Below are 23437 nucleotides of genomic sequence, written 5' to 3' on the forward strand. Positions count from 1 at the left end.
CAAGACAGGGTTCTTTTTATCGCCCTGAATTTCAAAGGGACTGTCACCGAAACAAGCTCATGACTTTAAGGTCAATAGAACTATTTTGAGTAGACAGAAAGAAATGATTTAAAATAAAGTGTTTATTTTTAGGAGGAAGTTCAGTAGGAGCAGAGAGAAGTGGCTAGCAAAGAGACTAAGAATAAACTAAGTAACTCTGTAAATGCAACCAGCAAATTCTTCAGTTTTCCAACCCTCCTTCATTCAGACTATTTATTACTTTCAGATTGATTTTAAAGCATCAGTATTCCGTTGCTGGAAAACTGCAACTTCGTTTTCCTCTCTTAACTTTGTTTTGCTTAAGACCGCAGGATTCTAACAACCATGCCTCTACGTGTGTAACTCTCTGGATGGCAGGGTGTTGACAATGGAGATGATCTGGATTCCTAGTCCAGACCCTGCGGGAGTGAGGTAACAACTTCTGCAGACTGCACACATGCCTGCTGCTGCAGCTCCCGAGAGTCCCAGTTCTTCAGAAAACAAAATGAACTTGGTGTCCTCCTCCCTCAACTTTCAATGGCAAAAAGGTTCTGCTTGTCTTCCCCCGCGTGGTGAAGTGGACTCCACCCCTGAAGCAGCTGGCGTGCCCCCTGCGGTCTCCAGTCCTGCGGTCTCCAGTCCTGCGGTCCTTGCACCCCACCTCCCTGCTCCCAGTAGGGCCAGGACTCAACAGCAGCTGCTACTGAGACGTGCGCACAGCTGCACGGCCGCTGTGGAGCATCCTGAGTCCCAGGACTGCGATTCGGAACTGCCCTTCTGTGAGTGCTCAATTCCACCTCTGTGACCGGGCAAGATCTCACATAGAAAGGTTTATATTAACTCTGGCTAGAATTTACGAAGCTACAAAGTTTCGTCCAGTTAAGTTTTTCACAATGGATTAAATTTTTTAACCTTAAAAAAAAAAATGTAACAGTTGGTTTGAGAATACATAACAACTGAGCAGAGTGCAAACAAGAGAAAACCAAAGGAGAAGGATGCATAACTCACTCTGAAATCATGATCCCTTCCCCCTCCCAAAGGTGCATTAGTTATCAAGTAGCAAAAACCATCAAAGCAAAGAAATCAAGAGCAAAGAGACAATCTGTACAGAAACTAACAAAAAATATACAATAGAAAAGGTTACTAATGCACCATTTAGTCACAGACTTTTTTTTTTTTTAAATATTCACGGATTTACCAGAAAGATCTTGAAAAACTCTATTTTGCTCCATGACCAGCACTTTCCTGGTCGCAGATGGATTCTAAGTAACTTTTTGCTTAATGCTGGGTGTTTCAGGTCGGTGATCTTTCCTCTCTGACACGTTGCGCTTGACTTTGGCAGTGACCGGAGATGAATCTGGGTTCAGCGAGGGACTCGAATGCGACTTCTTCAGTCCCGCGGCCTCACTTTCGTTGTTGCTCAGGAGCTTCTTGCCTCCTTCTTTTAGAATGCTGACGTAAGTTTCATAACGGGTTTGCTGGAGGGGAAGTCAGAGAAGAATGGTAGTCAATACACTGCTCACAAACGTGTATGTGCAACACACACCTAGTGTGCTAACTACCTGGAGCGTGTGACTGGCTGACTCCATTCCCCAAAGTGGGAAACAGCTCCAGGAGACTGATGGAGTCATTCATTTAGATAAGAAATGAAGACAGAATTTCAGTCCTCATTTGTTCTGCATTCTGAAGGAATGTCAGCTTGGAATTATTGGCTATTAGATGGAGGAATCTTCCTGAAAACTCAGGGACAAGAAGGGTGTGGTTTGGAGGAGATGTAACCTCTGGTTTTTGGTGATTCGATGGCTCTTAGTGGCTCCAAGTTGCCTGTACGCACTTGAGCGTCACTCACGTGACGTAGGTGGCACTTGAACCTGGCTTGGACAAGGCTGTTTTCTCTCTCTTACTCCCTGCAGCTCTACAAAGGAGGAATCGGTCTGTGGTGATTTGACTCTACATGACCACAACACTTTCTAGAAGCTGCTCTGGGTTTCCTGCCAACCTTCAAATTACTTTCTGATGCTTTTCTCATTCTACAATTTTTTTCATCAATTATTTTTTGAGTATCCATTATATTTTAAACAGTTCCTGATTCTCTTGTCTCTGGGCATCTTTGTGTAAGAATAATTGAGAAGAACATAGCAGAGATTGTTTTTTCTCTAACCCTAAATTGGTGTGTGTGTGTGTGTGTGTGTTTTAAAGTTTCTGAGTCACTATTTAGAACTATTATGCATATTGCAAATTACAGAAGGGTCTCAGATTCTTGATTTGATAGATCCTAGTCAAAATAAGTCTCTCACCATATTGCTTCAACACATTAAGCACTTACCGAAGGCCCAAAGTGTTTTATATCTAAACAAAAGAGCATGCCAGTTATAAACTGTCCCAACAAAGGCAAGCAAATACTGTTATGACTATAAATCTTTTAGGAATTTTTCTAGTCGGATTGAGACTTTGTATATCTCAGTTTTAAGTTAGTAATTATGAAGATGAAGCTATTGGAAGCTACTCCTTCAAGTTATTTCATTCAAGATGAAAAGAAGCTTCCAGTCTTTAAGCTTGTTCTGGGGCTGGTCTATGTGGGGACACGAAGCTTTGGCGGGTGATGGAGGTAACATTTACAGAACGGCCCACATACTAAGGCCATTCATACAAGAATCACATACAATTAGTGCATTATTATCCTTCTTTTACAGGAAAGGAAATAGAGGCAGAGAGAAGTCCAGAGTTAGAGTTAGCAAACAAGTGAAGCTAGGATTTAAAATCAAGAAATCTGACTCCAAAATCTATGTTCTTAAGCTATATTTTCTCCCTGGCAATGAAAATACACACATGAATGTATGTGTTAGGATGACTACTCTGACAGACACTGTTGGTTTGGCCAATCAAAAGCCATTCTAAGCCCCCCTCTTCTCCTATGTCCCTCCTACTACAAAGGCTGCTAAATCCCAAATACTTACTTTCCCAGCCCCTCTGTAGCTAGGATGGGCCATGTGATATTGTAGCCAATCAGATGTAAGAAGAAGTCCATTGAAAGGCTTCAGGGAAAGCGATTGTGCTTCCTGGTAAAAGGGATAGGCTTCCAAGGAGAAGCCTGGTGCTAACTCTTCACCCTTATTCCTTTCTTGACGTGGAGGTGACTCCCAAAGCTGCACCCTGTGCCATGGGACAGGGGGCATGAAGACAAAAGAACAACACGCGAGGCCTGAAGAAAATGGAAAGACGGAGGAGGCTGGGTTCTTGATGCCACAGTAATACCTCCGAATGTGTACTTTGTTAAGTATGAACAATAAATAATCCTTGGGGGTAAGCCCCTGTTCATCAGGCACTGTTAACTGCAGCTGAAAGCATCACTAACCGACACATGTTCTACTTTTCATAAAGAAGTAATGAAGTAATAGAATAAAATACCAAGTTTATCTCAGAAAGCTACATAAGAGTTTATAAGGGCATTTGCTAATTAAAAAAATCAGTCCCCCGTGGTACCCATCGCTCTATGCGTCAGTGAAATCAGGGGAGTGAACTAGACAGCATTCAAAGGGTACACTGCAATAGTTCTAAAGTCCTATTCATTCTAGAAATTTATTATTTCTCTGTAAACTGGCTGTGTGACAGGATTAAATTGCAGGAAATAATTATTCCCAATATGAGCAAGATGTAGTAAAATGATTTGGAAGACCAGTGAAGGCACACTGTTTCAGGAAGCTGGGGTATTTATACAATGAAAGGGGAATGAAGGACAACTTTTTGAGATGATCTTGAAAGGAGACAAAAGCAGAGAAGGTGACAGGGCCAGTTTTCTACTAACTAGTCTGTGAAGAAACCGATATTACTGGGAAAATTCACCTGAAAACACACGAAGAAAAACCATTTCACCTACTCATTCTGCAGCTCCAACTGTGACGCTGTTGACTCAAACAAATTACATCGATTGTCAATCAACAAACAAAAGGCATAGCACAGAGGTATGGCAGGACTTGAGTCATCAGACAGAAGCAAAGCAAAGCAAATGGTCTAAGGGGCCTGAAAAATGAGGGGTGCCCAGTCACTGTGAAGAGAAATAAGAAAAAGGAAATTCAAGTGGGTTCATGAACTTCCAAATGGCTGTGCTCTATTTCTGAGTTACAAAGGCTATAGGCATAGGGGCCATGAAACCCAGTCCACAGTTTTGCTTTTCTTATTCTCTGAAAACAAACCAAATACCTCTTCAAAATATTTGAGCTAATCATACTTTAATCTGAGAACGGTTCAATGGGCATTGGTTTCAACTATGTCCTTCCTGGATTACAGACTCATCTAAATACGGAAATCCTCTATCCAGAGACTTTGACTCTGAGTAAAGGAACAGCTTTGCATGCAGCCCTGAACAGCAATGGGAATGAACATAATTTCAGAAGTTGCTTCTTTGTTGCTATCTCCTTTATTTTTGTGGGTGGGAAAGACATAGCTCTTCTGGGAGCATTTATTTCTTTTCTTCCTTTCAGAGAAGACATGATTCTTACCTTTTTTTTTTTTTAAAGACCAACTGTGAAATTTAAGTTTTAAGTTAAAGCTGGTGTGTAAAAAAAAGTAAAGCAGCAGCAGGCAGTGTATTTGTAAACCATGTTTAAAGTATCTACTATACCAGTTCAGAGACTAGAAACTTGTTAATCCTGTTTGGATTAACTTGTTAATGGTCAACCTCGGCCCAGGAGTCGGTGTATGATGTCATGGCAGTCGCTGTGGCTTCCCCACAGCCTGGCACTAATAATGAAACTGTGATTTTTATTGAGGATGTCAATGTGCCCCACCCCAGGAAAGGAGTCATGGTGTAAACCGCACACGATAACCCTTTTCCTCCTCTGCCGGTCAGCCTTGTAGCATGTGGCCTAGATTTGGCCAATGACATGTAAGAAGTCGACCAGGGTCCTTCTGTGAAAGCAGCTTTTGTGACCCTGGTTAAAAGTGGAAGAACACAAGGCGTGGAACTAAGGCAGCCATTATAAGACGATAAGCTGGTCAGCATGAAAGCAAAAGAGCCAACGTGCTGAGGAGAGCAAACCGGAAATTGAGAAAGATGATACAGCCTTGATGGCAACACTTAAGATCCCTACGTGAAATAGAGAATGTGTATGCTGTTTAAACACTTGGTCACGTTTTCTGTTATTTGCAGCCAAAAGCATTCTTAACCAATCAAATGGTCAACACTCAGTTTAGTCTCATGCATAAAAAAAAATCACAATTGAGTTGTACCTTCTACCTTCATTTTATTTAGGAAAATACACTTAATATGCTTGATTAATAGGCTTTGGTGTGGTGTACCTTTGTTGGGTTTCCTCTGAATATTTAACAAATTATTGATGAGCATTATCCACTCTAGGCTGTACTCTGGCTACATAATAAATATTAAATCAGTGGGTATATTATTATCTCCATTAATAGTTTTATATCGATTGCTGTATCTCTATGGATGACAGAGTACAAGGCTCTCTGTGCTTCCCTATAAGCCTACAGCGCGTGGGGCACCTAAGAGATTCTAAGAGTTAACCAAAACATTGCGAGTTCTATACCAGTGTTTGGAGCTAGCTAATGATCAGTATTCTAGTATGAGAGGACAGGCTAGAGATACTTCTAAGGCCCCGAGGACAAAAATTTTAACAATAAAAACTCTGCTCCTTGATTCTTCTCTTTCTCTAATATCCCACAGCCATCCTGTCAGCCACTCCTGTCCCTCCGTTTTCAGAGTATTCTCAGAATCGCACCATTTCTCACCGCCTCCACCACTTCCACTCTGGATGAGCACCATCATCGTGAGCCTGGGGCCCTGCAGCAGCCGCCCCCCAGCTCCCCCTGCTGCCCTCCGTGCCCCCCACGTGCACTCTATCAAAATGTAAGTCAGAGCGGGCCGTCTCGGCTCCAGTTGCTCCAATGGCTTCTCGCCCCTACAGATCCTTCCCAACACCGCAGCCTTAAAACAGCCGAGAAAGCCCTCCGCTGGGCCAGCTCTCTTCTGCTTCTCAGGTCTAATCTCTTAGCGCTCTCCAATGCGCACTGCATGCCAGCATGTCTGTCCCTGGCTGTCCCTGCACACGGAATGCGCTCTTGCTCCTAGGACCTGGGGTGCTGCTGTTCTCTCTGACCCACAAGCCGACTTCCGACTTCCCTGGGGAATCCAGGGGCTTAGTCCCTCCCCTCCTGTGCCTCTTTTAGTCTTGACTCAAATGTCACCTGTACACGGAGGCCCTCCCCGGTCATCTACATCTAAAATCGTAACGCCTATTCGCATTGCCGTTCACTGCTTTATTTTTCTGCTTCGCACTTCTTACCATCAGCCTTGTATTTATTAAAAAAAAATCTTGTTTATCTTCCCCTGCCACTACTAGAATGCAATTGCATGAGGGTAGGGACTTTGATTTTGTTTCCTAATAAATCCCCAGCATGAAAGAAACACAGTACACACTAAATAAGCATTTGCTGAAAGTATGACTGGAAAGAAAAAGCAAACATGAGAAAATAAAATTTCTCATATCTAGTAAAAAATGCATTTCGAACTTTCATATGGCAGATTCAAGAAAAATAAAAGTAGTGGGGATAGAGACAGACGTAAAGGTAGATGCCGATGAGTTCCTCCGTCGGTCACCTCCGGGGACGCCCTTCCGTCTCCGGTGTACCACTGCTCCCGTATTTCCCACCAGACACCAGGGTCCGGCCCGGTGTGGCAGTACGGAGGCTCAGGAGCCACGGCTCAGCAAAGGCTTGTCTGTACCCTCTTATGTCCACATGCACTTGACCGTGACTGTCACGATGCCGTGCACAGCAGGCCCTGCATCGCTGTGCTTCTCTCTTCACAGAGAAAAGAAAGTAGTTGCTACCATACTTTTGAGGTTCATAAAACACATACATGTTTTCTGATTTATCTTTTATGTAGCAGTAAAGGAAGATCAAGTTTTACTATCCATGTTCAGCTTAAAAATAAAGAGAAACTGGACTATCGAATACAGAATATTTTTTTTTGGCTCTTCTTTTGGATAGTTAGATCTCATTCATACATGAAGAAGAGCATATAAACTTACCTTATAACAAAAGCATCCATTAGAAAGATAATTTTTATGTGTAATTTACATGTAATATACTAGGATCACATTTACCTAGTGTGAATGTTTCAATACTAACCTAGGATTCTAAGGCCCCTTGGTCAGAGAGGAGTCACTCATTAGTATTAGTACAGAAAGGAATCTGCTGCTGACACCAACAAGTACTCAGTAACAATACTGAAGTTTTATACTTTGTTCTGACAATAATGAAAACCAGAAGGTAGAAAGGTAAGAAAAAACTTAAAAAACTGAATATTTTAATTCATGTAATTTCATGCCACAAAATAATCACTATGCGGGAATTAACAGAGCTGCAGAGAGGATTAAAAATGCGATGCGATGGAAAGAATGAGTCTGTGAGCAGCAAGCAGCAGCGAAACGGGGTCGGGTGGTCCGGAGTTGACGCGGCCACTAACTAATACACATGGCATTAATTCATTTTCCTAAGTTATGGATCCCTTTCAGGTGTGTCTTTTATTTAGCAAGGCAAAGAGAGTTTGAGAATCAGAGGTGCCTCAGGGACAATTTGCTGCCTTTGGTCAGATTATTAAAGATTTTGTATTAGTCTCTGCTGCTTCATTCTCAGATCAATTCTAAAAAAATTCTGAGCTGTATGCTCAGCTTTCTTCCTTAAGGTTTCTCCGACAGGAGGAATAAATTTCTGACAGTGTAACTGCACTATCAGAAAAAGAACCTTGAGATGGGATTTTACCCTCTGAGTCCAGCAACTACTCTCTGCAGATAAGTATCTGAACATTGTTTTTTGTGGTTTTGCTCTTCAGCAAACTCTCTGATTTCCTTCTTAAGATTTGCTATTTTCTGAAGCTTTCTGTGACCAAGGGCCAAAGACAGTTCAAATGTTTCATGACTTCTTTATCTATGAAAATAAAGTCCTTTATTCCTCCTCCATAACCTTCTTACATTTTTTGCTATTTAATTTAAGTTGGTTTTCAATTACTTGTAAAGATATTTCTCAAATAAGTAGAAAAATATATCCTTATTCACTAGCAGCAATGCCTACTAGGGAGGAATAAAAATACCATGTCTAAGGCCACGCAAGCTGCTGCTTAGGTTGAATGTTAATTGTCTGCTTAAAAAAAAATCACAACTATTGATGTTATTTGAAAAGAAGTTTAATCAGAGCCACATATAGATTTATATGCAACTCACTGGGCAGTTTTCTCTTCTCTTGAGCCCTGCATACCATTTTTTATTTCATTTAATAGAACACTATCTCCTTTTGACCTCTAATATGAATATGATAGCAACAACCTGAATGGAAATAAAACTGCACTGGTGACTGTAATGTAGTATAGCCATTTGCATTCAGACCTCACAGCTCTAACAATCAAATCCTGAATACATTTCCCCCTGACATTTTCCTGTCCAGAGGTAGCAGAGTAAAAGGCCATCTTAAAATGAAACGGGAAGAAAACTAATAATGTCATGTATACAGCAAAACCCTTTTTGCTCCTAGATCTTTACACTGGAAAACAAAGAAACGAAACACAAAATAAAAACAAAACAAGAAGGAGCTCTTGAAGTAAGTCCTTATTCAAATAAAGACTGCGCTTGCCTTCTACAGGGAGGGGTTGCACAGACTTTCTCCTTGGTCAGCCACTGCTACCTGCTAACTTAGAACAGTAATTACAGTCAAACAGCTTTCTGTAGCTCTGATTTGAAAGCTATGCCAGGACTTACATTTTTTTAAAGGAAATTTAAAATTTTTTTCCCCCCTATGTTCTTTCCATATCAGGCTTCAGCATGCAGTGGTAACCCACTGCCTAAACACGGCAAATACATACCATTTTTGGTTTGTATGGCTAAGATTTGTGGCTTTCTGGGAAAACCTAAGGCGTGTGGTTTCAGTTCCTTTGTGTCACTCTACCTTTTGGCTCTGTTGCTCTCTAAATAAATTTTATGGCTTTAATAAAAAAAAAAACTTTAAAATAAAAAGCTTACTTTTTTTATACTACTATAAGCAGAAGAGGTCCAGAAGCTGTGATACAGACAAAAAGGACTGGGTTTATAGAAATGTTTTGAGAGCTTGAGTGTGTCCACTGCTGCTCCGCTCCTATGTCATGCAGTCTTTGCCAAATGACAGCTCAGGCCAACTCCGCTGCCCCAGAGAGGAAGGACAGCTCAGTGAGCCCTCCCCCACCTCCGGGCTCTGCTACGGCCCGTCAGGGCCACCTGAGAACAGGACTTGGGTGCTTGAGAAGTCTTCCTGATTCCTGCTGAGAGCTAACTTTTAAAACACTGCACTCTCTGCCCTGGCTGGTGGCTCAGTTGGCTGGAGCATCATCCCCGTGCACCAAATGTTTGCGTGTTTCAGTCCCTGGTCAGGGCACGTACCTAGGTTGTGGGTTTGATCCCCAGTCAGTTGGGGTGTGTATGGGGAGGAGATATATCAATGTTTCTCCATCATGTTGATGTTTCTTTCTCTTTCAAGTCAGTAAAAACATATCCTTGAGTGAGGATAAAAAATAAGTAAATAAACAAATATATAAAACACTAACTGGAGCCACCACTAACTGGGGGCTCCAGTTAGGCCAGTTCCTGCCAGTCCCACCCAGCTTGGCCTTGTGTGAGGGTTTTGTCAACAGCCAAGTATAAAAATGATTTAAAAAAATCACCCAGATTGGATTAACTAATTAAAATAATTGCTGTTCAGTAAAATGGAAAAAAAAAAAGTCCTTTGAAACACAGGGATGTGAAGTTGTTTCCACATACCTGGATAAGTAATTTGAGTTAGAGAAGCACTACCTGCCTGGACAGAAGACTAAATTTAGCTCTTATGGGATAAAAGTTTGTCTCTCACTAAATTTTTCCTGAGGGAACTCTTGTCTGAAACAAAATTTCAGTTTGTTATGACATTTTTTTTTACCTTTTTATTTTATTTATTTTTTTTAAATACATTTGTCTCTGCCTACCCCCCACATTTTTATACAGGCCATGCTCTTACTATTTCAGTTTCTCTTTTGTTTATGCTTCTGACTGCACTGGAATTCTCTCACACCACGCAAACGTCCCTCAGAGGCACGCTCCCAAACCTCTTCATTGCAGCTTGTCTGTCACAGACTCACAGTTCCACAACGGCCAATGGCAGGCATGAGGGGACAAGGTCAATCTTTCCAGGAAATGTTTCAAGTAGGATGCCAGGAGGCTTTGAAGGACGCCTGCTCTAAGCAACCTTCCCCACCGGTCTCCCAAGACATTTCATGCCGAAGGTGTGGTAACTGCTTGTGAGCTTAAAGCACTTTTACATCTTCTGTATTCCCGGTTCGAAAGCCCCTTTCTGTGGGAAGGCCCGTAAGCAACATCTCACCAGTGGAGTCCAATTTTGTCCCATGCGGTAAAGGACCTTCCAATTCCTGGAGGCAGAACATTGAGAGCAACCAGACCTCAGCAGTCCTTGTTCCCTCGGGTCTCAGGTTCCACATGGACAGGGTGAGGGGAGGCGGCCACTTTCGACTGTGAACTTCCCAGGATTCTCTAAGTAGGCGAGAGCTCCTTGGAAGCGAGCTCTATGGGAGAAGACCCACTACTGATCCTCGGGCGGGGAAGGTGAAGCCTCAGGTGGGAATAGGGCACTGGGAGGAAATAGGAAAGCCAGCCCTGGTGCACCTCGTCTCAAATTCATCAAAGGCCAGAGCAAGTCGGGGAAGAAGGCTACTATGAGGGTGCCCTGCACATTCCTCAACATGTGCGATCCGCACGAATCTTCCCCCGCATCATGCTTCCCGCTGCACGCCCCGAGGGGGGACACAAGCGGGTGGGCTGTTGAGCGCTCTCCCGGGGGCCTCCACGCAGCTCGCGTGGAACCGCGTTTAGCCTTGCAGTGAGCGCTGCGCCAGAGCTCTTACAGCGCACCTCTCTCGGCTGGCACACGGTTACTGTTGTCTTATATTTTCAGAGAAAATATCTTTGAAAACATTTTAAGCTTTCATTGTAAGTCTATTGAATAATTTTGAACTTCATACACCTGAAGAACCTCAACAGTCTGTTCTTTACAGAAGGCCTCTTCATCTCAGATCAGGTATTAAGCAAACAAGTTTTTAAAACCCTTACATCAAAAGTATACAGATTCTTCTGGAAACAATAAGAAAACTAATGTAGTTTAGAGAGAGATGAAGTGCTCTGGGTAAACATAAAATGCCAACCAAAAAAACAGAAACAAAAAGCATACCCCTTTCCTTGTTCTGACGCCAGTGCAGCAACAGCAGACTAACAGATGGGGCAGGTCGCTGACCAAAATGTGGAAGGGTGCTGGGAGGGAGGTGATCCACACTGTTTACTGAGAACTTTCTCCTCACAATCGCACAAGTTACTGATAGGAAAAAGCTACAAGGCTGTAGGTGAGTGTATCACTCACACCAGGTGGGCCTCCTCTCTCTGCCCAGAAATAATAACCAAAACACTAACCGACGGCACAGCACAGGCAATGCTAAATCAGAATGGATACTGTCTGCAAACCACTGTAGAGCCTTATAGGTGTGCAACACCCGCATGTCCTGTCTGCTCAGCTTCTGTCTCTTAGAACCTGTGTGCAGACTGCGCTCAGGCCTCTTCATCCCTGACTAACTTTTACGCAGACTGCCTAGTGTGCACACGCACTGCCCAACCCAGTGCCACTAGCCTTGTGCGGCTGCATGGGACTCTAGTTTGCGCTGAGACATGCCATGAGTGTGAAGTGTATGCTAAATTTTGAAGCTGTAATAAGACAAAAATGAATGTAAACTATTTAGTATCTATACTGATTACATGTTGGGATGATAATATTCTGGGTATGTGGTATTGAATTTATTTTTTATTTTCTTTTGTTTTTAAATCCTCACCTGAGACTGTGTTTATAGATTTTAGAGCGAGAGGAAGGGGGAGAGAGAGAATGAGAAACATCGATTTGAGAATCATCGATGGGTTGCCTCCTGTGCATACCTCAACTGGGGATTGAACCCACAACCTAGGTATGTGCCCTGACTGGGGACTGAAACTTTTGGTGTATGGGATGGTGTTCAAACCAACTGAGCCACCTGGCCAGGGCTATACTGTAGTAAATTTAAATATCTTCTTACAATTAGTTCCACAAATTTTAAGTTTTTAAAAGTAGCTACTAGAAAATTTAAAGTTATATATGTGGTTTGCATTATATCTCTACTGGACAGTGCTGGTTTAGATCCCCTGACATCCCCAAATGGAAATGTTCTTGTTCTGTGTTTAACTTCCTTGGTGCGAGAGTGAATTACTCTACTACACCAACAGGTGTTAATATGTCATTTTTTTCCAAAAATACATGTAGAGTGGAAAGGGACCTTATAGGTTAGTTCACCCAATACTAATACCATTCTCAATTTTATACCCAAGAAACTGAGGCCCAGAGAGGACAACTATGTAATAAAGACATCAAGGTTGAGAAAAGGGCCTCCTTACTCCTGGTCGAGCCATTTTTCCAATTGCACTAATTTATTAAGTATTTGACACTCAACACAGCAGACATTTCAGGCATAAGGAGGGAATTTGGGACAGGGAGTCACTTCCAGTCACATGACTGGCTGTTTATTCTGTCTTCTGGGATATGTCTTCTAGTCCTTTTCAATCATTTATTTAAAATGCAATTCAAAGGATCCCGTTGCTAAGCTTCTTTCCCTCTCAAAAGCACATCATCATTTACAGATTAAAATTCAGAGCTTCTTAGCCCTCTTCCATCATGTCATACAAAATGCAATCCCAATGGCAACACAAGAATTATGTCTCTATTATTAGCTGGACTTGAGAGCTTAGACAACTGCTGATCTTAGGTCTCCAGCTTTTGATTTATAATTATACTATTTAGCATCCTACAAAAAAAAAAAAAAAGAAAATTTAAAACTTCCCCAAGAATGCGATTAACCTGCAATATCTTAGCTTCTCAGACCCAGACATATGATTCCCTTTGTGATGTTTTCTCTAAAGGGGAGGGCCCTGCATTCCAGGCTAGACTCAGCTGCTGCGACCAAGGCGGTCTAGTCATCTTCAGGTAGGTTAATGGATTCCTCCCCTGCTTTCATTAGGGAGAAAAATGGTAATAACTGCTATCTTTGTACTTTTTGATCAAGGCCACTTACAAATTAATAGCTAGATCATTTTGTTTCAGAGGGTGATTTGCTTTGTGAGAGGCGGCATTGTACCGAGATAAGCTCTTGCACTGGACCCGGGAGAGGAAAAGCGGTCCAGTGTGAAAATCACTTATTTCCTGTGGACAACTACAAAATGTGCAATCTGAGGAAACAGGGCTAAGTTCACAACCAGAGCATTTGCTCAAGAAGAAATACATCAGACTGAGCACTCACCCACCCAGCAGTAAATGACCCAACAATAAAACTGAGGGTGTACAACTGGAAATTTCTATCATGTGCTCTTCTAGAGAGGAGCTGTTCTGAGTTTCCTAATGGCGCTGCATGGGATGTGCTCTCATTCTCAAATGCAAGAGTTTCAGAGGGAATTATACCATTTCACATACCATCAAACATTAGAAATACAGAAAAAGAGTCATTGTGCCTCAATAATGTCCTAGATTTTCTAGATTTAAATTATTCAGCCCTATTGACATTTATGTTTTGTTGCAGTGGACATTTGCTGTTTCTAAAGTTGAGTTTCCCAGCATGTAGCTGGTGTGGGTCCTAATTGTCTTAAGCCATAACAAGCATGTAATACTCCAGCTCACAATTCAGGAGTGACGCTCAGCTGCATGTCACTCCCAAACCCACGGGACTTTACTCTGTATCTGGGTTGAGCCATCAGGGAAGTGCACTTTTTTTTTCCCCCCTTGCCAGACTGGAGCCTGCACATGCAAATATCTGACAGTATGCACTTGCTAACCACGGAGGGACAGTGAGTCCCAAGCCCAAGTTCAAAGCTCTAAGACAAAGAGCATACGCACCTGGCTCAGCCTCTGTACAGGGGTGGAAAGGCAGGTGCCCTCACCTACCTGATGCGCTATAATACGGACAGGTGGGGAGGACACCTGCCTTCCGTAAATGCATTCAGTTTACAATGATGACAAATACAGCACTGCGCTGGCAAAAAAATATGTTTACATTTGGCCTGCTGACCATATAAAACCTGCTGGCATTGTACTGGTCACCAGGTTTCCACCCGGTTCTACAATGGACCTTGGGAACCTCTGTGAACTTGACCCTCAGTGATCCCTCTTCAGTAAATGTTTTCTATAGCACAATCAACTTTTTCAAAGTTAAGATATGTACAGCACATTTTCTTATAGACATAAGGCTTCACTGCACACTTAACAGGCCACGGCACAGTGTAAACATAACTTTTACATGCAGTGGGAAACCAAAAACATCGTGTGACTTGCTTTTCTGTGATATTCTATTTATTGTGGTGGGCTGGACCCGAACCCGCGGTTCCTCTGAGGTAGCCATGCTTTTCTTTCCCATCATGTTTTTAAAAGGTTTGGGCCGCTATACAGTGTCCCTTTCCATATTGAGGTCTAAGAATTAATTAAATAAGCTGGTGAAAAAACATCTTAAATGTTACACAAAAATCATCCTGGAGTAAACAATGTCTTCATTTTCTAATTGTTATTGTTTTTAAAACTGGAAGAAACAAAGCTGAATTTCTGGGGGCCAACTGCAGTGCTACTTTGGGAACTTCTTCAGCCCAGGACTTTCCCAGAATTTTCATGTCCCATACAAACCATCCATCCATCCCACATCTGGTTACATTTCCAAATGCACCAGAAGCATGGAGATCAATTCAAACATTTTTAAGCAAAACGGGAACTGAATAAGCTAGAAATATGTTAATGGAAAAAATGAGGCTATTTCCAATCATTTATTTTTGGAAATGGGGAAATGATGGTGAGTTTAATGTAGACTTGTGGTGCCTAACAACTCTCTCAAAAGTGACATTAGATTCCAAGTGGACTCTTCGAAAAAAGTAACAGCACAGGTTGGGGGACACCAATTCAGTCACAAACAAAACAAGCCCCTTAATTAACAGTCAGTGAAGACAGGCCTGCATATAGTCAACTGCAGCCCATTGCTGCTTTTTTAATGTCTTTCTAACAGGCTCAAGATAGAGGGAAGCCTCTTGGCTCTCTGCAGACTTTGTATAGACTTAAAAACAAACCCGGAACCCAGCTATTTAGCAGAATTTCTAATTACTTACTGTCAGTCAGGGTTTGGAGAATTTCTAAGGCATGGAAAGAGCTGTGGATTTGGCCAACATGAAGAACTGCTTGTACAAAGCAACGTGGGCAATAAACAACCAAAATAAGGGCAGTTTTCCATACCAAGACCTGAAAACGGCAAGAATTGCGCTGAAGTCACAGGGGAGTCTGACTCGGGAGTAGGCGAGAGCACTAGTTGCTGCCTGTGGTTCTTCCTTGGTGACAAGGCCGCGGGCAGGTTCAAGCCCCCCGTCACTGCCCACGAGCAGCTCTCACTGACCTGCAGGCACTGCTGCCGGTCACCCCCTGCCCGTCGGGTTTGTTGTCAGGGGAGCCACTATGCGTTCTCGGAAAGCTACTTTAAGTGATGCCATCTTTTCCACATAATAATCTGTTCCTTCACTCAACAAATATGTACTGAGCACTCATTCCATGTTCCAGAAGCTGAGGATAAAGCAGTGAACTAAGTACACAAAACGGTCAATGACTCCCATGCCCCCTATTCCGGGAATGGGGCAGCCCGCTCAGGGACGGCGCTTTCAATGCGAAGTACTTGGTGCCATGCGAAGGGCCTCACCAGCACACGCCCAGCATATAATCCGGCAGCTGAAATAATAGCGAAGGGGATCCCCCACCAGGTACACTATTTCAATTTTACGTGAGTGAAAAATAATAATGCGCTTAACAAAAAACAATTATTTCTACCAAACTCTTTTTAGACTACATCTATAAAGCGAGGTACCCTTCTGCCTTCCTGGTAGACACAGGTTGATGCAGCTTGACAGACAATCCAACATGCTTGACACGTCGGCGCAGGAGTCTCATTTTAGTGAGCAGAGAGTCCTGGAATGCAATCTTCAGGCTCACTGAGGCAAGCATTTGATGAAAGCAAGACTTGTCCCCACAGAGTCTGGGGACCAGCTCACGTCAGGAGATGAAAATGCTGGCTCATGCTGGGCCACCTTTGCAGAGAAGAGTCTCCATAGTGGATTCAAAAGCAGAAGTGCTTCTAGCAGTGGCAACCTTTCCATGGTCTTACCGTGTCCCCACCTCCTGGGGACAGGCCCTCAGCCTTCAGAGTCAAGGGCGCAAAGCAAGGTGTTGAGTGCTGGAAGCCAGGGACTGAGGTGTTGGGAAATTTAATTAGCACGTGTGACACTAAAAGGGCTGGGAGCTGAAAGCCATTCTGGAAGTGTGAAGAACTGTGATGCTTTTTGCCAACTCCCACTTCCCAGGAGTGAACAAGCCTGGGAAAGGTGAGCTGTTCAGAGTTTTGGTTTGTTTTTTAAAAAAATTTTGTTCAAGCCTTTTGTTGGGAAGTCTTCCATAGGTTGTGCTAATAAACTTTTACCGTTACTAAAAGAAAGATTTACCTTCATCTGCCCAGGTCAAGGCCTTTATGGCCATGAAGAAAGCTACTACATAGATCTGCAGTGGATCTAATGCCGCATTTTATAACAAACATTTTATAACTCAGGAAGAGACTTTTTAAAGCTTCCATAAAATCCTGTTCAACTCACCAGGCAAGCAAAGAGCAAAGATTAGACATGAACTTGAGGTCCCTGTACTCCAAAGGCTCACAGTCTTGGGCCAAGGAGGTGATATGGAATCCATTATAAGTACAAAGTGAAATAATTTGAATATAAAGCAACTGTGGTAGGACTATTACAGAGCAAATCTAGCCAGTAAGTTTAGAGCAGGCTTTTCACAGGAATGCTCTGGGCTGCATCTTGAAAGATAAAGAAACTTTCAGAAATGAAGATGAGGGGAAGAGCATTTAGGGAAGAAGAAAGTAGGTAAATGGGCGTAGAAGTGTGTTTTGAGAGAGTGGGCAGAAATGTGACTAACATACGTGGAGGCTGCTGTGGAAAGACCAATGTTGTGGAGATACAGAGGGAACCCAAATCCTCTCAGATTACGAATTGGGACTTTGAAATCAACAGACAAGTGCTGGTGAGGATGGAGAAAAAGGGAACCCTCCTGTGCTGTTGGAAGGATCGTAAATTGGTGCAGCCACTATGGAAAACAACATGGAGGTTACTCAAAAAATTAAAAATAAAACTTCCATATGGTCCGGCAATTCCCTCCTGGGTATTTATCTGAAGAAATGGAAAACACTAGTTCAGAAAGACTATTTACAGCGTTACTTACAATAGCCAAGAAATAAAAGTAACCTAAGTGTCCATCAATATACGAGTGGATAAAGATGCGATACATATATACAATGGGCTATTACTACTCAGCCATAAAGAAAGAATGAAATCTTGCCATTTGAGACAACATGGATGAACCTAGGGGGTATTATGCTAAGCAGTATATGTCAGAGAAAGACACATACTGCATGATTGCACTTAGCTGCAGCATCTAAAAAGCAAAATAAATAAACAAACTCCTAGATACAGAGAACAGACTGATGGGAGGGAGACTGGGGGACAGGTGGAAAGGGTGAAGGGATTCATGAATACAAACTGCCAGTTATAAAAATAGTCAAAGGGACGTAAAGTGCAGCAGAGGGAGCACAGTCAACAACATTGTAAAAACTATGCATGATGCCAGATGGGCACTAGACTTATTGGGGGTGATCACTTCATTTGTTATGTAAATGTCTAACCACTAGTATAATACTGTTTGCCAACTATATATAATACTGTATGTCAACTACACTTGAAAAATAAATTAAAAACAAAAAGGACTGAGACATTATTGAGAAGGCAGATTCTGGAGCGAGGTGTAGGCGAAAATCAAGGGCAGCTGTGGACCAGAGGAATGCCATCATTTAGGTTGAGCTTTAGGGGGAAAAGAAACCTGTCAGAAGTATGTAGGGTGAACTGAAGAGAGCATCTGCCAGGTTCAGGTGGAAGACAAAAAGTCATGGCTTGAGCCCAGGACGTATAAAAGCAATGGTGAGGACAGAAATGACGGGTGTGAGATGCTGCAGAGGCCGTGCCCGGGCCTGGCTCCGGATTTGATCTCGGGCGACTGAAAGGGCCAGGGTGATTGATTCTAAGTTTTGAGTCCGAGGAGGAAACAGGAGGATAAGATGAATCCAGGAGATGAATGATGGGAAGTAAAATTGACTAGAGCTACAATGAAAAAGAATAGCTAAAGATGGACTCAGAAAAAAAAGGGGGAAAAAAAGTGGAAAAAAAAAAGACACTGATGTTGAGAAGCGGCATCTGAGTGGGGAAAGTCAGAGGACTGATCCTGCATTACCCGAAGCTGTTTAATCTGGGAGAAAATTCAGCCAAAGGTAACATTCACTAACTATACAGATTGCTTTCAACTTGCATTTAAATTTTCCACCCTTCCAGAGTTTATGGAAACTCCCCAATATTTTTAAGTATTTTATTTTATTTTTAGAGAGAGGGGCAGGGAGGGAGAAAGAAAGGAAGATAAACATCAATGTGTGGTTGCCTCTTGTGCGCCCCCTACTGGGGACCTGGTCCACATCCCAGGCATCTGCCCTGACTGGGAATCGAACTGGCAACCATTTGGTTTGCAGGCATTCAATCCACTGAGCCACACCAGCCAGGGCACCCAATCTTTTTAAAAACTGCACTTCCTACAGTATATGGATGTGCCACAATTTATCAGTCTCCTTCTGAAGGGTGTGAAGTGGTAAGAGGAGGAATGCATGGGTGTTGCCAACAGCAAGAAAAAGTGATGCTTCATGTCACCCTGTACCTCATTTTCTCTACTGTACTTTGTTTGGACTCACACTTTCTTGGAAGAGACAGAAACAGAAAGCAGCTGCCCACCCTCGCATGTCCATCTCTTGTTGGTGTGTTTTCTCACAGCTGGCCATTCCAACCAGGCAGCCTATGTGCTTTGAAGCCCATAAACTGACAGTTATCTTTGATGTTAGTTTGGTGCTTCAATGGAATCATAAACCTAAGGGGTCGCCGTGACCTAGACCAGGCCTGGAGCTCTCAAGTTAGAGTTGGGGGCAAGGCACACTTCCCACAGTTCCAGTAACTGTAAAAAAAACTGCCTCATGGAAAATCATAAAACAACTCAGGTATAGGCTTTTATTACATTTAGTCCAACATACCTCAAACTCCAGATAGTGATCTTTCAGTTTGTACTCATCTATCTCCTTGGCCTTCACTTTCTTGTCTGGGGGATATGAGCGGTGCTCAGCCAGCTCCGTGGTAATCTGCTTCAGCTTGCTTTCGTGAGATTTCAGCTGTTCCTCCTGCAGGAGATATTAAGCCATTTAATGTCGGAACATACATCAATAAAAATCCCTTATGATGAATGACTTTAATTCACTGAAACGGTCCAGTGTGCCTCGGCGGCCACACCTCACCAACTTTCTCAAGCCTGGTCACATGTACCTTTGCCAATAGCAACCAAGGCCTCCCTCCCTCCCCAGGCCCCAGCACAAAATCCAGTGCTCTCAGAGCCCTTTGTCAGCTCTAACTTCCCTGGAGTTGAGACAAAGCCTCCTACTCCAAGAGGTGAGGCACCCACCGAGCGGCTGAACACCTGTCCTGAGTGCCACCCAGTTTGGCTTCTCCATTTCATGGCCCCTCACCGAGACTGCTAGTTTCCCCGTCTCTCACAATGACCGAAGGGCCTGTCTGTGTATTTTTTTCCTTTTTGAAATAAGCTATGCTACTAAAAAATAATTTTCTGAAAGCTATGAGATAATATTCTAAAAACTGTAGCAGTCTATGCCCTTTCCCACCAAAGTAGTACAAGTTCTGACATCCTTCAACTTTACCGACCCAAAGTAGTTATTTAGTTAAAATGTACTTATAGAGGGATCGCCGCCTGGACAGTGTTGTTGCGGCATCAGGCACCAAGGCAGCATGGCTGACCCTGTGTCAAAGAACCGCATTCCAGGGGGGCCACTTAAATCACTTTAGCAATAAGCTACCTAGCAAGACACACTATCGAACCCTCTGGCAGTATTTTAAATAATGAAACAAGGAGATTGGAATTCTTTCGCATTCCTTTGTTTACTATTCCACTTTCACATGTAATTATCCAAATCCTTGTTGAGTATAAATTTCACATGTACAATAAGAAATGGGTGAAAACACATTAAAGGGAACTGATTAAATTAGGTGATAAATACATTTTGTATAATACCAACATAATTTCAAAATATAAACATTTTATTTTGGGTGAGTGAATTAATTAAAAAGACTACCAAAAAGGAATACTTATGGACACTAATTAAGATTATATAACATCAATGTAAATTAAAAAAGAAGATAGTCAGAAATTATGAGTCACATATAGTATCTTCGGGGTTTGTTATAATGCATATTCTGAAAGTCAAACAAGGAAAACCAATCCAATCCAAAGCCATCAAAATAGAAGAGAACGATAAAATATTTTTAAAAAGCAGAGTACATGACTGGAAAAATGAACAACAGAGGTGGTAGGAATAAGCAAAGTAATCAATGACAAGACTCATTTAAAAATACCAACTAAAACAAAATAAAACAAAACACCCCAAAAAAGTCCTAGAAAAGTACAAGGGGGAAAAAAGAAACTTATTTTGAGATTTAAGAAAGGTGTCTGTATCTCCATGCCTATCATTTGTACATTGGTAATTCTGAACACAAGAGAAAAATGCCACAGATAGCTTTTATTTACAACTTTTCATTCATCTTTCTCTCTTTTTTTTCCTTCAGAGAGACTACAGACTATGCCATGAACTGAATTGAATGTCTGTGCCCCTCCAAAATTCCTATGCTGAAGCCTAGTGTGGCTGTATTTGCAGGTGGGGCTCCTAAGGAAGTAATTAAGGTTAACTGAGGTGGCAAGAACAGGGCGCTGACACAACAGGATTAGTGTCCTCGTAGTAAGAGATACCAAGAACACACACTCAGAGTGCAAACACCAAAGAAAGGCCTTGTGAGGACACAGGAAAAAAAGCGAGCCAAGTGCAACCCACAGGGAGATCCCTCACCAGACCCCAACCCTGTGGGCATCTTGATCTGGGACTAACAGTCTCCAGAACTGTGACAAAAAAAATTCTGTCATTTATGGCACCCAGTCTGTGGTATCTTGTTCTGGCAGCCAGAGCTGACGAAAAAGAATGTATTTATGTTAACAGCTATCTTCTTTCAAAGTAATTTTCCTTTATATGTTTATTGTAACATGTAAACTAACAGAATTTTTGGCAAAAGATATTTGATGACTAGACTGTTTTGAAACAATAAAAACAGGAGTTAATCTTCTCTTTTTAATAAAATGATTCAGGCATATTAATAAGTCATATTGAATGACATAGGTCATTCAATATGACCTGAAACACTAATGTATCTAGCATCCAGTTTAACAAATAAAACATTATAAAAATAAGTTGAAACTCCCTGTATTTACCTACTCTTCTTATTCCTTTTTTATGCTATTCCTATACCAAAAGAAGAGTAGTATGTTCTATAGGTTTTTATACTTAACGAGCTTTTTTTTGGTAACTTGTTTTATCATTCAACATGTTTTTAAAATTTGTTCACATAGAAGCTCTAGTCCCTTCCTTTTAACCACTGTGTAGTACTCCAGTGCAGGACATACTACAATTTCACTGAAGGGTATTTAGGCTGTTTTCAGGCTCCTTTGGGCATTGAACATGTTGCCTAATGGATACAACCAAGAATTTTCCTGTAGTATAATCACCATGAGGCAGAATTTCTGGATTTCAGAATATGCTCATCCTTAAAATGACTCTAAACTGTGTTCCAAGCATTGCCACCTGTTTACAATTGCACAGTAGGCTTGAAAGTTCCCACTTATTTACATTCTTGCCAACATTTTATATCACACTTGCAAGTTTTTCCTAATTTTATGGGTATGAAATAATTAGCCATTAAATTTGAATTCACATTGTCCTGATTATAGGCAGGATGAACTTGTTTTCAAGTTTACTGGGTTTCCTTTTCTGTAAATTGGCTGCTAAATACTGGACCCATTTTTCCATTGTAAAGTATACTGATCTACAGTTTAAGAAAATGAATTCTTTTCTTTTTTGGTTAATAAAATAATTAAAATACAAATACTAGCTTTTTTTCCAAATAAGATTTTACATAATTTGGTAAAAGAATTTACAAAATTCTCTGTATTTTTGGATTTTGCCTCTGTGTAAATATTTGCTTAGATGTTTGCTTTTTCCAAGAGCATTAGATCTAGGCTTCTCCATCTTGAGTATTCAAATCTCTTTCTTGTTGAATAAATCCAAATTCTACTCATTTTAATGAGGAATTTATGCCAAGACAATACTATGCAAAGTGTATTATATTTGTCACTTTCCCACCAAAACCACAGTTTACTAGGATTTACTCATTGCTATGGAGCTATGGTTTATTAGCAGCATCATTTGGGCATTATTTTTATGGAGAGACTAATTGAAGAAATGTTGAAATTCAATGTGCAAGGCTTAACTCTGACTGCACTTTCCTCATGAAGCAAGAATCAAGGAAATAATCTCAAAATAAAAAATAACACGTGGCTCTTTCGGGCCTGAATTGGTAGACCATGCAAATCATTCCAATGCTAAAATCCCCCTGTAAAGGACACACACAGACTTCCCTGACAAAAACCAATGGGAAATGTGGAGGAGAAAGGCAGCAGCCCCGGAGGGGTGTTGCGTTCTCAGACTCAGGACACCTGGATTTGTAATGGACACAGTGGAGACAGACGGGGGTGGAGGGCGGGGCCTGCTGGTTTTCTCTCTTTAGTCTCCCTTTAGTATATACAGCAAATATACTTCGTTTTTTTTTAAAGTATATTTTATTGATTATGCTGTAACAGCTGTTCCATTTTTTTCCTCCTTTTTATCCCCCTCTACCCTGCATACCCCCTCCCCACAGTATCCCCCCGCCACCTTAGTTCCTGTCCATGGGTCATACATGTAAGTTCTTTGGCTTCTCCATTTCCTATACTACTCTTAAGCTCCTCCCCCGCCCCCTGTCTATTTTGTACCTACCAATTATGCTTCTTATTCTCTTTACCTTTTCCCTCATTCTCCCCTTTCCTGCTGATAACCCTCCATGTGATCTCCAAAGTATATTGTTCTTATGAGACAATATGAACAAAAGGGATTTCAGAGAAGGCAGAGAAACACATCTGACAGTTTAAAGAAAGGGAACAGAGGCAGGAAATGGCATATACTCCTGGAACCTTTCAAGTTACGAAGTGGTAACTTAAGGAGTGGCATTAAAAT

At 41.9% G+C, this 23437-nt stretch overlaps 1 protein-coding gene across 7 annotated transcripts in view; it reads right to left on the minus strand.

Annotated features, from left to right (window-relative positions):
- Positions 1-649: 649 nt before the first annotated feature.
- Positions 650-23437, minus strand: part of PSD3 (pleckstrin and Sec7 domain containing 3) — a 493623-nt gene continuing 470835 nt past the window's right edge. For all 7 annotated transcript variants that reach the window (XM_054565912.1, XM_054565914.1, XM_054565915.1 and 4 more), the window contains 2 exons: positions 19310-19453; positions 650-1496 (listed from right to left, as the gene is read on the minus strand). In XM_054565912.1, coding sequence (XP_054421887.1) covers positions 1281-1496; positions 19310-19453 — 360 coding nt within the window. In that variant the 3' untranslated portion in view covers positions 650-1280. The remainder of the gene's footprint in view (positions 1497-19309; positions 19454-23437) is intronic.

Source organism: Pteronotus mesoamericanus, unplaced genomic scaffold, assembly GCF_021234165.1.
Source record: "Pteronotus mesoamericanus isolate MK-2021 breed Mesoamerican mustached bat unplaced genomic scaffold, CSHL_Meso_final contig_169, whole genome shotgun sequence".
In the NCBI taxonomy this organism is placed as follows: Eukaryota; Metazoa; Chordata; class Mammalia; order Chiroptera; family Mormoopidae; genus Pteronotus; species Pteronotus mesoamericanus.